General features: G+C 40.9%; 1 protein-coding gene across 9 annotated transcripts in view; it reads left to right on the forward strand.

Moving 5' to 3' along the window:
- Window positions 1–14619, forward strand: part of L3MBTL3 (L3MBTL histone methyl-lysine binding protein 3) — a 78130-nt gene that overhangs the window by 2095 nt on the left and 61416 nt on the right. For 6 of the 9 annotated variants that reach the window (XM_064413139.1, XM_064413140.1, XM_064413141.1 and 3 more), the window contains exon 2: window positions 7945–8056. In XM_064413139.1, coding sequence (XP_064269209.1) covers window positions 7945–8056 — 112 coding nt within the window. Of the gene's footprint in view, window positions 1–22; window positions 247–610; window positions 761–5847; window positions 5956–7944; window positions 8057–14619 lie in introns of those variants that run through there. The other 3 variants (XM_064413138.1, XM_064413142.1, XM_064413143.1) reach the window with 3 other exon arrangements.

Below are 14619 nucleotides of genomic sequence, written 5' to 3' on the forward strand. Positions count from 1 at the left end.
AAAAAGTTGCAGCGCGGGGCCGGGCGCTGGCGGCTGCGGGGCCGGGCGGGGGCGAGCCCTCCGGGGAGGCGGCGTGTGCCGGCCCCTCCCGCGGGAAGGGGTGACTTCTCTGCCCAGGGATGCCCGGAGATCGGCTGCGAGCGGCCGAGGAGCGAGCCCCCGCAGCCCCCTAGGAAAAAAGAGAGCTCGCCCCCCTCCTCCTCCTCCTTCTCCTCCGCGCTGGGGGAGGGGAGGAGGGAGGAGAAGGTAACATTTTTTTAATTTTTTTTTTTCCTTTCCACTCGGAGGCAACCTCCTTTTCCCGGATCCCGGTCCCGGGGGGTGGAGGCGAAAGAGGGGGGGGGGGTGGGAAGAAAAAAAAAAAAAAAAAAGCGAGGGACCCGGTAAACAAGCGGAGTCCCTCTCTCGTTGTGCAACTTCCTCAGGAACACTTAACACCCAGTTCCTCTCCCACCCCCGCCCGCACCGCGCTCGCCCCCACCGCCGCCCCCTCGCCGGGGCCGGGGGGCACTCTTCCCCCGCTCCGTTTAATTGCCCGGGGCGGGGGCGAAGGATAAAAAGGCAAATTCGGGAGGGAAAACGGAGAGACTCGAGAACCGCTTTCCCCGAGCGCTCCTCCCGAGGAGCCGGGCGGGCGCTTTTGTCTCGGCGGTTCTGCCTGAGCCTGGGGAAGACGCGGACCTGAGCCCGGGTTTTCTCCAGAAAGTTTCAAGTGCAGCAAAAACACGCCGCAAAACTGGCCAAGGAGGGACCTCTGCTGGTAGGCCGCGGGCTGCCGGCGCGGGGAGCGGCGGCCGCGCCCGCCGGGCCTCTCCGCAGCGTTCCGGCCGCCGCCGCGCTCCGCCGCGCCGGGCAGCGGGCGGGGAGCGGCCCCGGGCGGGCGCTGCCGCGGGCACGGCCTGCGCGGGAGCGGCGCGGGGCGCGCTCCGCGGCCCGGCCGCCTGTCCCGCTCCAGAGCGCGGCTTGAGCCCCCGGGGTTTTTGGGCTTGAGGAGGGGTGCGCGCGTTAGGAGGGCCCTGGAGATGCGGCAGCCTCCCCCGGGGCGTGAGGGTCACGGCCTGTTCCGTGTCTTTTAATTACCTGTGCTTTAGCAGCGCGGTGTAAAAGCTTTACAGCGAAAGGCGGCAGGAGTTACGTTTTTAGTTTTGTTGTATTTTCCTTATTTCTTCCGTATAGTTGAGTGGCACTGGACCGATCATTTTTGCCGTGTCTACTCATGAATGGATGCTTGATCGTGGGTGCTAAAAATCAGGTGGTGAGCATAAATAAAGCTCATGATATAAAAAGTTCAGCCTATGTCATTTTAGGAAATAGTCTGTGCTCAGGATTGTAACAGTTTTCTTAGTGCAGATCTTAAAGCTGTTCAGGAACCAATGCTTTTTACCAAGAAAGTTACCACGTTCCCAGAAGTCTATGATGAACATCTGTACTTGAGAAACTCCCTGGAAGTAGTGGCTGAAGGCAGCAGAGCTTTCCGCTTTTTTCCGGGTAGTGCCGGGTAGGCGTTATTTCCCGGTGAGGCTTCAGGAGCTTTGGCTGTGGTCCAGTTTGTCTCCTGAACTGGTGCTCTAGTGAAGGTGGCTGTAGCAATCATCTCGGATGGTGTCAGTTGGGCAGTGGTAATAAACTCTGGTTTAGTTTGTGGTGTGTGTTTTCCCTTCAGTTTACTGAGGTTTTTTTAGAGTATTACTTTAAAAGTTTCAATAACTTGTGATGACTTCTTTTCTGCTAACTTGTTGAGGTTTCTTTTATGGCATCACCTGCTCTGTGAAGAGAGGTGCTTGAGTTTTAGTGGGCTGTTCATTTTAATCTTGTCTGTTTTTTGATACTGCTGGTAAGGAGGATGATGGATTGTGAGTGATGGGTGTGAGGAATCAGTGATGAGCTGGCATGAGGCTTACTGAAGAAAGTGGTAGCATGTGTGTAGTCAAAGCTTGTTAGTGCTCCAATAGTAGGACGCTCATCACAATAGGGGATGCCAGCAGCTCTTTATGAATGGGGGAGAAGGGAAAGTCTATAAATGCTGTAATCTGCTGCATGTGTTTAGAAGCTAGAAAAGGTGAACTAATTGTTTATGAACAGCAGAGCTTATGGAAGCTGATAATAACTGAAGAGGAGAGCATGAGTCAGACAAAAGGGATGCTCAGATTATTGTATTAACTTTGGGTAGGAAATAACAATTTGAAACAGGTCAGGTGGTAGGAGGTGTGAAGATTCAGTGCAGGCAGTGTCTTCTTAGGGGAAGGAAGAAGGAACAAATAAACAGAGAAGATTTTGTAACTTTCTGTGCCTGGTTCAAGCACTTAAGAGAATTTAAGACAAAGGATTTCAGAGTTTTTGTGTACAACTCTTACTATCTGAGTAGGTTAAATCTCCACTCAGGCCTGCACAGACAATAGCAGAAATAAGGGAACCATGAAAGCTTTGCAGAGGAAATACTTTTCTAGTGTGAGGTACAGGCTGTTTATAAACAAGGAAAATCTGTCAGTGGTAAGTTTCATTAGATGACAGAATAGCTTTGGTATTGGGTAACTATTGTTGTAGTGTCTTGTGGATATTTGAAAATGAGACAGTAGATGGAGGCTGTGTGTAATTGTTACCCAGTCTGCAGCAATGGTACAGCAATAACTGTGTTACCTTGCTGACAGAGACCAGACTCAGATGAGGACAGCATGAACCTCCTTTAAGCACTGGGGCAGACCCAGGCTTTGCAGTATTCTTTAATGCTTTTGTGGCCAGATTCTTCCTGTAGGGAAAAAAGGTGTAAAGCCAAAATGTTGGGAAGGAGGACCGAACATACACAGTAGCCTTGGAGCATCTATTAGTCAGAAGAGTAGCAATAGATAAAATAAGAGTAAAAATGCTAAGGGGACATCATCCATAGGAACTCTTGTCCTTTTCCTGTTACAACCTTTGAGTGGCAAAAAATTTTAAATTGTGTCTCTTTGTGAATACATATAAAAGCTATATCTCATCTTTAAAATACCTTGCTTGTAATAAACTTCATGAGCAACAGGCAAAATAGTGAAATTTACTCAGATGACTTTTCAACACAGAGAATAGAAATATGGCAGAACTAGTAGTTTCTAAACAATGAAAAATAAGATTTTTTTGAGAAAAATGGGTATCTGAAAATACTAATTCTAATGAAATATTAAAATAATTAAACCTTTAAACAGTACAAGAAAAAACACATATTAAAATGTGGTGGGTAGCATCAAAGAATTATACCATTTCCTGCACTGTTCCTGTTGTGGTTGTTTTTCTGTAAGTGAAGAGTCTGGTGCAAAGATATGAAGGGTGAGAAAAAGGCAAGTGTGAGATGTGCCCAGCTCAAAGAGAGGACTGTGAAGAGAGAAGAAGGGCCCACCCCAGTGGGTTTACAGTCAGCTGGTTTTGCTTTTGCTGTCATGAAGCTTGAACTCACTACTGTTGTCAAATGTAGGGAATGTACATTGCAAGGAGTAATTCTGCTTCATGTGGCTTTGGGAGTGTAACAAGTCAGTGCTGGTAATATTCACATTCTTACATGTTAAATAAAACTAAGCTGAGTATCCACTTGTCCCTGGTGTCTAGAAGTTGGTGTATTTGCAGCTCTGGTACACGGAGTTGTTCCCTTCAGATCCACTTTGTTTTCCTTATTTACTGGTTATGGGGAAAAGTGTCCTTTTAGCTCATGAGTGCTAAATCAGGCAGCCTTGGAGATGTCCAAAGTAAATGTATACAATATTAGGACAAAAAATGCTACTGTTGCCTTTGTTTCTGAACTCCATCATTGCTGGTGTCACCCAGTCCTGTGGGGAAGAGGGACCATGGCTTGCCTGCAGAAGGATATTGTCTCTCTTGGGGTCTCTTTTTCTATTAGAACTCACTCTTGGTGTCACTTGCTATGATCTCTTCTGGCTCTGTGTTCCCAGTTTTGGATCTCCTCACAGGAGCTATCAGAGGATCAGTATGGGGCAAGTCTGCTAGGCTGTCTTGTCATGGCAGCTACAGAAATCATCAAAAGTACAAATAAAAATACACAGAGATGAATGAGAAGAAATGGCAAATTACTGTGGATGTGTTATACCAGTCTCACAATGATGGCTGGTGGCTTTACTGCTGAACTCTTTCTGCTGCCCAGTGACCATTATTGAGTTGACCCCACTGGTCAGAAATCATACAGGCATTTCACAGTTAGCATCTTACCTGTTAAAAATTCACGTAGGGGTCAGGTAATTTTTTAAAGCACTGACTGGAAGGAAGACTCTTGTTACTACTTTCTGATGTATTCACTACATAACCCTATAATTACTTCAAAAACTACTTGTAAGTCTAATTGGCATATTCTGTCCTGCTTCTTTGCTTTGTTTCTTTCAGTCTCTCACCAGATGAAACTATCTAATTTTTAGTGCTGTTATTCTCAGTAAGTATCTGCTCTGTGAGGTACACATTTATCACTGAACCTGTTGGTAAAAATGAAGGATTTTCTAAAGGACGTGTCTTAATCTTATTAAATGTGCTTGTTTATTTTAGTGGCTTTATTACATATGTCTGAAACAAAGTTAATGTTGAAATATTAATGTGGAGCACACTTCTGTTATGGCTGCAAGAACTGAGATAGTTACATCCCTAAAGGCAGATTTTGGAGATGCTTTTGGAAGATGACTGCTCCAAGTACTTACTATTATGTCCTTTCCTTCGCATTTGATGGCATTCACTGACAGGCCCCTTATTTGTCTACTATTTTACCACTTTTCTGGCAGTGCAGCAGCAGCAATGGTACCAGATGAAATCATTATAGAAAGAGTTATACTAGTTCAAAGAACTGCATCAGAGCTTTAAAACCAAAAAAATTAAAGGTGTAGATAAGACATTCTTTAGTTTCTTTGTTCTGAGATTTAGATGTAGCTATTGCAATGAGTTCTTCCTTTTTTAGTACCTCAGTGCTGTAACAATTTTACTAGTCTGTATCTTGTTTCTTGCTATCATTAGTGGAGAGATATAGGCCTATCTTTCATCTGTTCAAAGTCAGCAAAGCTGGAAACAGATACTTTGTTAAAAGTGATTTCTTTTTTTAAATTAATTTCTATCTGTGTTGCCCTGTGACCTTTTCATTCCCACCAAGAACACTTCTGAAGGCTGCAGAATGTGAAACATACACAGATTGTGCCTTTGACGTTGAGTTAATTTCAAAAGGAAAGCAATAATGAATGTCTTTAGACATCTCCAGAATGTATCATTATTGCTGTTTGTTACCTGAGGAAAGTTTCTTATGTGCAATTAAGTCAGAATTTGTATGTTTTCTTGAGACAAGTATGCCCTGAACATTTCTGTTACCAAGTTTTCATTACCTTTCATGGTTTACTCCCTGCCTAAGTAGGCTAGACTCTCAGTTTCCCAGCCCCCGAGTAATTTTCGTGTCTGTAATGGGAGTGGCACTGTGGGAGATGACAGCATTTGATGGAGCAGCTGTGCTGTCCGAGGCTCCTTGCTCTGTGGTACAGCAGCTGCTGAGAGGTAGCATTTCTCCACAGCCTTCCAAGTCTTTTCCCAACTCCTGTCATACCTTCTGCAGAAATCATTGGAGCGTGTTTTCTGTAATAAACCGCAGGAGGGTTGAGCGAAGTGTCCTCTAAATAGAATGATAATTTAAGATTACTTAGAGACTTTAGTTAATGCAGAACACAGCTTTGTGTTTGCTTAGCCAGGCTAATCCTGGGGAGCTTGTTCCACCAATGTGCTTGAACCAGCATGTTTTGTGTCCTTAAAACTTCACAGGCGCCTGGAGAGATCCCAGCTTTTTCAGCTACTCCTTAGCAGCTGGGGTCTTGTGTTCTTGAGGAAAGGCCTGTGCCTCTGCCACTGTGCTGCAGTCCAGTTTGCTCAAGCCTGCTTGAATTGGTTTACACTGGTACCTGGTACTCAGATCAAGCAGAGATCCCAAGTTGTGTTGCGGGAGCTTGCCCTGAGGTAGGGTGGTGGATTTTGCCTGGGCGTGATTATAAAAGATGAGATCTATGGCTTTGGGGAATTTCTCAGTTTGTGCTGAATTTGTTTAGATTTATTGATGTTTTTAAAAATGAATTTTTGTACGTTTTTTGTTATGGTTTTCAATACTTTCCCGCAGAGAATTACCTAAAGGTGGGAAAGACACATTCAATCATTTTGTTCTTCTTACTTCAAACTTGTCATGTGAAAAATGTGAAGTTTGCTCAAAAAGCATTCTGTGAGCCCTGCCTGCCATATGAAATAAAGAGGAATGCAAAGTCTTTTACTCTTAGCAGTGGATGCTGACTGAGGTCCAGCTCCTGTTATCTTGTTGATAACTCTGTAGTTGCTGTAGTGTAATGAAAGAACTCATGGAGTAAGGTGTTGCTTAGGATTTTAAAGACTTCTGCTAAAAATGAAGAAGAAACCAAGGAGAAATGAAAGGGAGTTCAAGTTGGGTATCCCAAACCAAACTAGTATGTGTCTGTAGTGGTGATGTTACCGTGATTGATACTATTTTTCCAATGAATACAATGTAAATTCAATTATTTTTCATGCAACTAAGTGTTTTGCTCCTCAACCTTTCAATAAAAACCTTCTAGATGACTAGAGTTTACTTCTGCTTGGTTTGCATGTTTTTCTGTTACCAGAGTGAACAAATAGGACCTTTTTGGTTGTTTGTTTGTTTGGAGTTTTTTTGTGAAAAGTGAGGATCTCCAGAGAGTATTTGCAGATTCACAGTGGGACCTAAGTTAGAAATTAGGTTTTAGAAAACAAGGTTAAACTTTGCAGAAGTTCTCTATCTATTTGAATTTCAAATACTGATAATTGCAGCAAAAGTTTGCAGTCTCCAAATGGGGTATGAGGCTTAGAAAGCGTTAGTTTAAAAGTTCAGAGAGTTTACATTCCAAAAAGTTCAGAAAGTGCAAATTTCAAAAGTGGTGAGGTTTTGCTAATAGTTCACAAATAATGACAGCTAATTTTGCCACAGATTATTTCAGCTGCTAGGCATAATGCAGCCATTCTTCCGAAACAAAATTAATAAGTCAGATTCCACATTGCACAAATAGTAAATTTAGGTGCCAGGCCACAGATTTAAAGATTGCTGGGTTTTGAGAAGGGGAAAGGAAGAAGTTGGTTGCACTCACAACTGGCTGCTAGATGTTGATGGGGTGTTTGTGGCAGTGACGAGTGGTGAGCTGAAGCCAGGGGTCAGAGGCAAGTGCAGTGCACTTCTGTGGCTTGTGCAAATTTTTTATCACAGAAAGGGATGTCCAGATGCACTATTTCTGAAGGTAAATATTATCTTCTCTCCATTCACTGTTCTGAAACAGAGGGATCCAGTAAAGTCAACTCTTGCAAAGCAGTAGGTTTCTCTGGGTATATATGTGCTTCTCTACATGGAAGCAAGTTTTAACAAATGCAATTCAAAATTTATCTGTATGGAAACAGATAAAGAATGTTCAAGTGTCGTAAGTCAGACCAGGAAACTTACAGTTTCAAATTAATTTTGAAATTTCAATTTGAACTTGGATAAAGCATTCACATCAGCATGCTGTCCAGTATTAAGAAAATCCAGTTCTGTTAATCAGTACTTAGTGTATTTATTAGAGGCATGCAGTCATGTCTTGCCTTTCTTAGAACAGATGTTTTTAGGTGCACTTGACATGTTTTCCTCATGTCAATTCATTTGCAGTTTGAAATTTTTCTTTTCTCTCCAGTACAGCCCCATTGCCTCCTAGTGTGTGAAATGGGTATTGTTTCAGAGTTTCAGGAAGATTTCCCCTTAATTTTATTACATCATGTATGTTATCACCCTTGTCATCAGTTGTCCACGTTGCCAGTGTGCAGAGGGAAGCATTTGATACAAATCTGTGAAATGTATTAGAAGAAATATTTGGTGATATAAGCATTAAACCACTTATAGAATTTTCAGATAACTTTTTTTCTTTTTTTTTTTTTTTTTTCCAGTACATGCATCATGAATGAATCTGCATCTAGTGGAAATGGTCAGGAGTTTGATGTATTTAGTGCAATGGACTGGAAGGATGGCATAGGTACTTTGCCAGGAAGTGACCTAAAGGTAAGATATGTCATTTTTTTCAATAAAAATATTAAATGACAAAAGGAGGCATTTGAAAAGCTGGTGTGTAGGTATCTGCTTTTATGAATAAAACATGAATCTGCAGTTCTGAGTTAAGAGACTGTAGCCTGTTAGGTTTTAGCTCTGGAGTTTCTTGATTCAGTTTGTGGTGCTGGCACAGACAGCCGTCATCCCCGTAGGAAGGCATAAATTAGCACTGCCTCACTATACAGACAGAATTAATCAAATGCACAAAATCTCAAAGAAATCTCAAAAGTGTGAAAATGCAGTCCACTTAGAGCATTATATTACTCTATCACTAAGAATTTTCATACTGTCATTGACTCTCATGGTCTTACATTCTTAGGTCTTTTTATTTCTAAAAATAGTTTATTTTTGCTATGCTTTTGTCATGTGGGTGCCTAGAAAGATGAATAAAGTGAGTGCTTCTGAGCTGGTTGCAGTTTAGAGATTTGAATCATATCAGAGTAGTAATTTTGCTTACATTTCTCACACTGGTTGAATTTCCTGAAGTAAATCACAACTCTTTTGTTTTCAGTTTCTTTTTATGTATCTGTCGTCAGAAGGTATCCTTTGCTGTGCTTGCAATTTTGATGTTAGAGACTGTCTTGTACCTATTTCCTCTTGATTAAAGTAAATATTTTTTGTATAATTCAAACTAATATGTTTTGCTTGTAGTTTATGTTTTGAAATTAATCTCACAAGAAAATGTGTGGCATTTAAAACAAATTTTATCTTGTGGTGCCTGATAGGATTTCTGTTTTAAAAAATGTTTGAAGTTTGGGACATACATGTTGTGAATGTGGTTTTGTGTTGGTGTTTAGGTTGTTTGTTTGTTTTATGGGTTTGTTTGAATTTTTGCTTTTAGTCACAGAACAGTAAAATAAATTTACAGAATAATTTTCTTTGCAGAGGACTTCAGGCCAGCACCCAAACTGAGTATCCCAGACCTCAGGGTGTGTTACATCAGGTTGCTCAGGATTTGGTTATCTGCAGGGCTGGAGATACCACAGTCTATCTGGGCAACTTGTTCCAGCATTTGTCTACACTCATAGTAATTTTTTTCCTTTTATGGTTACTTTGTTGGAATTTCTCCTTCTGTAGCTTATGCCTGCTGCCTCTTGTCCTCCTGTGCACATCTGAGAACAACCTGACTCCATCCTCTCTGTATCCTCCCAGTAACTGCTGGAAGACAGCAGTAAAATCTCTCCTGTTCTTAGGACTGAGCAGATGGATTCACCCAACTCCTTGCATGTCATCTGCCACAGCCTTACCTGGTTTGGTGGACTTGCTGCAGTGTGACAGTGCCTTTCTCCTAGCAGGCACAGCATCCTGCATATGCTCTCATCAGTATTCACTGGAGGAGAATGGTGTGTTCCCCTCTCCTGCTGGCTGCCCTCTTGCTCAGGCAGCCTGGGGTGCTCCTGGCCACCTTTGCTGCCAGGGCACATTGCTGACTCATGTTCAACACTCAGGTTTTCTGAAAGCTGCTCTCAGGTAGTCAGCCCCTGGTCTGAGCTAGTGCACAGAGATGCTCTGTTCCAGGTGCAGGGCCTAGTGCCTGCTTTGGTGGACCTTCATGGCATCTTGTTAGCCCATCTTCTTCAGCTTGTTGAGGTCTAGATAGACCAGCAGCCCTGGCCTTCAGTTCATCAGCCATTCCCTTCAATTCCATGGTTTGATTTTCCTTCCTACTCACAGAGAAGCCTTTCTTTTTCCATTTGCTAGTTTATTCTCTGGCTGAGTTTTGGATTTCCTAATTCCATGACTGTACACTACAGTTATATCACTGCATACCTTGTCTGTGAAGTTTCCTTTTCCATGTTCTGCTTGCCTCCTTTTCCTTTTTGAACTAAGTCAGGAGTCCCTGGTTCATTCATGTTGGCCTTCATCCACATTTAACTTGTTGCACACTGACATGCCTCATTCTCCTGGTGTGAAGTCCTTGGGGAGAGAGAGAGACAGATTTCCTGGGCATTTTACCCTTTAAAACAGTCTCCTGTATGATCCTGCCAAGCAGATCTCTGAACAAGCCAACATATGCTTCTTCTGAAGTCCAGGGCTGCTGTTTCATTATTTGTTTCTCTGGCTTCTTTCAGGATTTCAGACTTCATCATGTCATAGTGATGATGATAGCCAAGGCTCTGATGAGCTTCCACATCCCTGAACAGTTCTGTATTTTTAAGTCCAGGCTTTCAAAATTTCTTTCTATTTTAATATGCATCATTGTGTGAAAGGGAACCATAGTGTTGCAGTATTTGAGCAATACAAAAGGAAACAGTGCAGGAAAATATAATAATCTCATATAAATCACTGGTTTGTGCTTTTTTTCAGTTGTGGTTACCCTATGTTGAACAAAACTAAAGCAAAGTTAGAATCACTAATGAGTAAAGGAATGGGAAAGTTTCCAAGTAAAGTAAGGGAAAGGAGCTGGGAGGTAGCTCAGGGTAACTTCAATGAATCATGTAGAAGATTCTGAACTATGTCATTTTTAGAAAAGCATGAGCTTCATTTTAAGGCTGCTCTTACGGGTTTTTAAAATTTATTTATTTTAATTTAGAAACAAACATTTGATTTTTGGCCAGAACTTCTGTCTTTGGTCCAAGCATTAGGGGAGGTTCATTCGGAGGGGCAATAGTAACCTTCCCAGAATGGTGAAATATACAGAGTTTTGGCCAGGCAGCTCCTTTTTGGGTTGTTATTATTTGGGGGTTTGTTTGCTTGTTTGCATTTTGTCAGCTACAAAAGCAAGGGGTTGAAGGGATGAAAGGGATGAAATTGAAATGGAGCCATTTTAAGACTGACTGAAGGAAGAATGTTTTGTAACAATGCAGAATTATTCCAAGAAGGTCAGTGTACTGGGGAACATCAAGATTCAGTGAGAGACTAGGTGTTCACACAGGTGCCAAAAAAACAATTTGAGCTGTTAAAATAGTAAGAACTTTGAAGCTTTTATGATAATTGTAACCACTCATATTTCAGGACTGCTTCTAAATAGTGATGGTTAAAATGGTGACTAATCACTTGAAATTGTAAATGTGATCATGGAAGATATGCTATGTTCTTTGTGGAATTCTCCGAATGGGTTTAATGAGGATTATTTACCTGAACTCTCCTGGTTACAGAGTATTTTACTATTGTCTCCTGAACCTAAAGAGAATGACCTTACGTTACTTATTGTAGGCTTGTGTAGCAGTTTCTTATTATAAGCTTGTGTGTGTCTTTCAAAAATTGCAATAGACTGGTTCCACTAAAGGCATCAAACCATTGTTGTGTATTTACATTGAAATGCACTTGAAAAATCTGGTGAAAACACTGTAATGGCAAGATACTTAAACACAAATGTTCTATTTTTGCAGCTTGGTAATAGATTAGAGTGTCTGAGACATTTTATAACAAATAATAAGCAATAGCTTAAATATCCATTGTAGACAATGTATTTTTTAATTTCTCACGTTTAATATTTTCTCTTTTTACAATGTTAGGGGAAATTGAACAGTCATATTTGGTAAACTGTATTGTATCAGCATATTAACATTCAGTTAAATGTATACCAAAATATTGACATGCTGGTTTTTAATATAGACATTTTAGGGAGTTACCTAATTAAAGTCCTTATTTTTAGTTGTATAAATAATAAAGCATTTTCTTGTCTTTACTGCTTGCATGATGAAGTGTCATGCTTATTTTAACGTATGCATATTTTAAGAAATCTCTTTTATTGTGTGCTTTATTAAAATCCAGCCTAGGGTTATCAGGCAAGTATATATGAGCAACCATTCTTTTTAGAATCACTTAATTTTTGTGAATATGAATTCCTGAATGATGAAAAGTTGGTAAAACACTATTGTAAGTAGAGAAAAATGTTTCTGAAACATCTAAAAATAACTTTTCTCAACATTTTCTTACAATTTCTTACATCTGTCTTTTCTTACAGTACAGAGGAACATCTAAATTAGGAATAGATACTTGGATTATTTCTTTTTGTTATTTCCCAGTTTAATCAAAATGAGGGAGCCAAATCAGATACCAAGCTTCTGTTCGCAGCCATGCCACAGTCTCTTATTCCTGAATCTGTTTCTATACCAGTAAAATGCTGAAAATGTTCTTTTCCTATGACTTTGGGCACTGTTAATTCTTAGGGTTTTGTCACTTGTAGTTGGAGAAAGCTGTGGAAATACATTCTTATGATTTTGTTAAAAAAATCTTCAGCAAAAATAGTTAACACTCCTTGAGCACTGCTTTGAGCATGCTGTGTGACAGATAAGTAGTGAGTAGTTGTGGAAAATGCTAGAATTTCAAATTACACAGGGAATGGAGAGAATTAAAAATTGTACAGGATGATGCACTGAAGACTGTGAACAAAAATTTTAGCATTGTATATTAGTTCTTTCAATATGTTTAAATAAAACAGAAAACTTGAATTCCAGTAGAATTTAAAATAGTTTACAAATTACAGAATGCCTTCATGTGGCAGGCAAAGTAATGTATGCTCATCTGAAAAACATCAGTGCTTACCAGTTACTCTGCATGGTGTGAATGTAAATGTGAAACACTCCTCTTTTTTCCCTTTTTTTTCTTTTTTTTTTAAATCTCTGTGCTGAGTGCACACAGTAACACTATAGCTTCAAGATTTAAATATACTCATTAAATTGGAAAAGCTGTAATAATTTGCAGTCACTTCCTACTGCAGTGACAGAAGTTTATGAAGTACTTCTTAATGCATTTTCTAGTGCTGTGTTTGGAAAGTGAGCAGTTATAAACTGCGTGGACAGAATTTTGGTTATTTCCAGCTTGCAAATTGTGCTTGAACATAAAGGAAAAAAAATTAAAATTTAATGATGAAGAAATCAACCAGCAGGAAGTATTGTAGGAAACCTGACAGAGTAGTGGATGTGAATGGTGGAATAATGACCAGTGGTGTTTGGTATTTCCAGCAGTGCTCTAAAGAAGGTAAGAGTGGTTTGGATTTCTGTGTTTCTGTATGCAGGCGTGCTGCAGCAACTCAAGGCAGTAAAGTACATCCTTCCACCTGCCTGTTTTGGAGTTGTGTTCCAGCTTGCCTGGGATAATTAATGATTTTAGAACAACTTGTTTTCTCACACTGTTATGGAATCGTCAGTAGAGTCTCGGGTGATGACTTCGTACAGTGCTTGTACAGTGCAACGCTGCTCCTGTTCTCTCGTGGTGGCATGGGCTGCACTCTGAATCTGGAGAGGAAGGGAGAGTCCATGAGAGTGGTGTCCATGGGAAACATCACTGGTAACTGGTTAAATCACTGCCAGCACTGGGAAGGTGCTGCTCCAGAGAGAAGATGGATTCCCTTCAGGAAAGGTGGTGAGGAATAGCGTGGGGAGCAGAAAGCAAGGTAGATGGGTACTTCCTCTGACCATGTGTGAGCCCCAACAGTTCTACCTAGTGGCCTGGTCCTTTCCACATGAAATTAACTTTATTCTGTTGCAATCTAATGTAATTAATTAGCTCTTGATCTGCTTCATTGCCATAGCTTTCTGGTTAAAACTTTGCAGTGTCATAAAATGAATGAACCTTATGTAAGGAAAAAAAAAGACCAAAAAAGGAAATTTCATTATTAAAATCATTAAAACTGCAAAGGCAAGAAATGCTGGATTTAGGTTTGCCTTTGGATCTTTATTTGGGTTCCCTCATGTGTATTCATGGTAGTCTTCCCTTAAGTGATCACATGGTATTTTGCTACAAAATCTCCTGTGCTGTTTGCTGTAGATGCTGTTAAATTTGCAAACAACTGGGCAGAGGGTTTTGGGAAGGAAAAGGAATAGTTTTGTGGCTATTGCAGGTAGATCCCATACAGGAACGCTTAGCACCGCACTTGTTTCTACCGCAGCCTTTCTGCGCAATGCTGAACAACTCACTGGAACCAAATTTTTGGCAGGTAGCCATTTCTTATTTGCTTGCTAGCTTGGGCTTCCCATGAGATGTTAGTGTTTTGTATCTAGAAATATTCTGGTCAGAATAATTTGGAGCCAGTGTTGCCTTGTAGGTCAACTTCTGGATCAATAAGCGTCATCTTGGCAGGCCTTGACTTCTGGCTCTGTTGCTGATTTATGTGTCACCTTAAGAAAGTCTGTTTAGCTGCAATTTCCTACTCAAGTGGAGATAATAAGGCAGACTGAGTTTGCAGTGTAGAGAAATCAGTGGGAAGCCCTCTGGTACAGAGATAATTCTTGAGCACTTGAAGTGGGATGGGAGGGGGTTTGGAAGAGCCTGAGGAGTGTCTAAGAATAAAGTAGATAAACATTACTGCAGACAGGACTGAGGTATTGGTATATACTGGGAAAATGTCAGTCTCTCTTACTAAAGAGATATGTTTTCTGATGGTACCTTAGCTTTCTGTTCAGCAGTGATGAACAGAATGCTCCTATTATTTTTATTTTTGGAAGGATATAATTTGATAGCAATTCCTTCCTGCTTGTGCCTGCCCAGATAGGAAAAAGCCTTTCTTTTTGGGTGCAGATTGTTCTCTCTTCTTTGTTACTTCAGGATTAGCCTATTGCAGTGTTACT

The sequence above is a fragment of the Passer domesticus genome, chromosome 3, assembly GCF_036417665.1.
Source record: "Passer domesticus isolate bPasDom1 chromosome 3, bPasDom1.hap1, whole genome shotgun sequence".
In the NCBI taxonomy this organism is placed as follows: Eukaryota; Metazoa; Chordata; class Aves; order Passeriformes; family Passeridae; genus Passer; species Passer domesticus.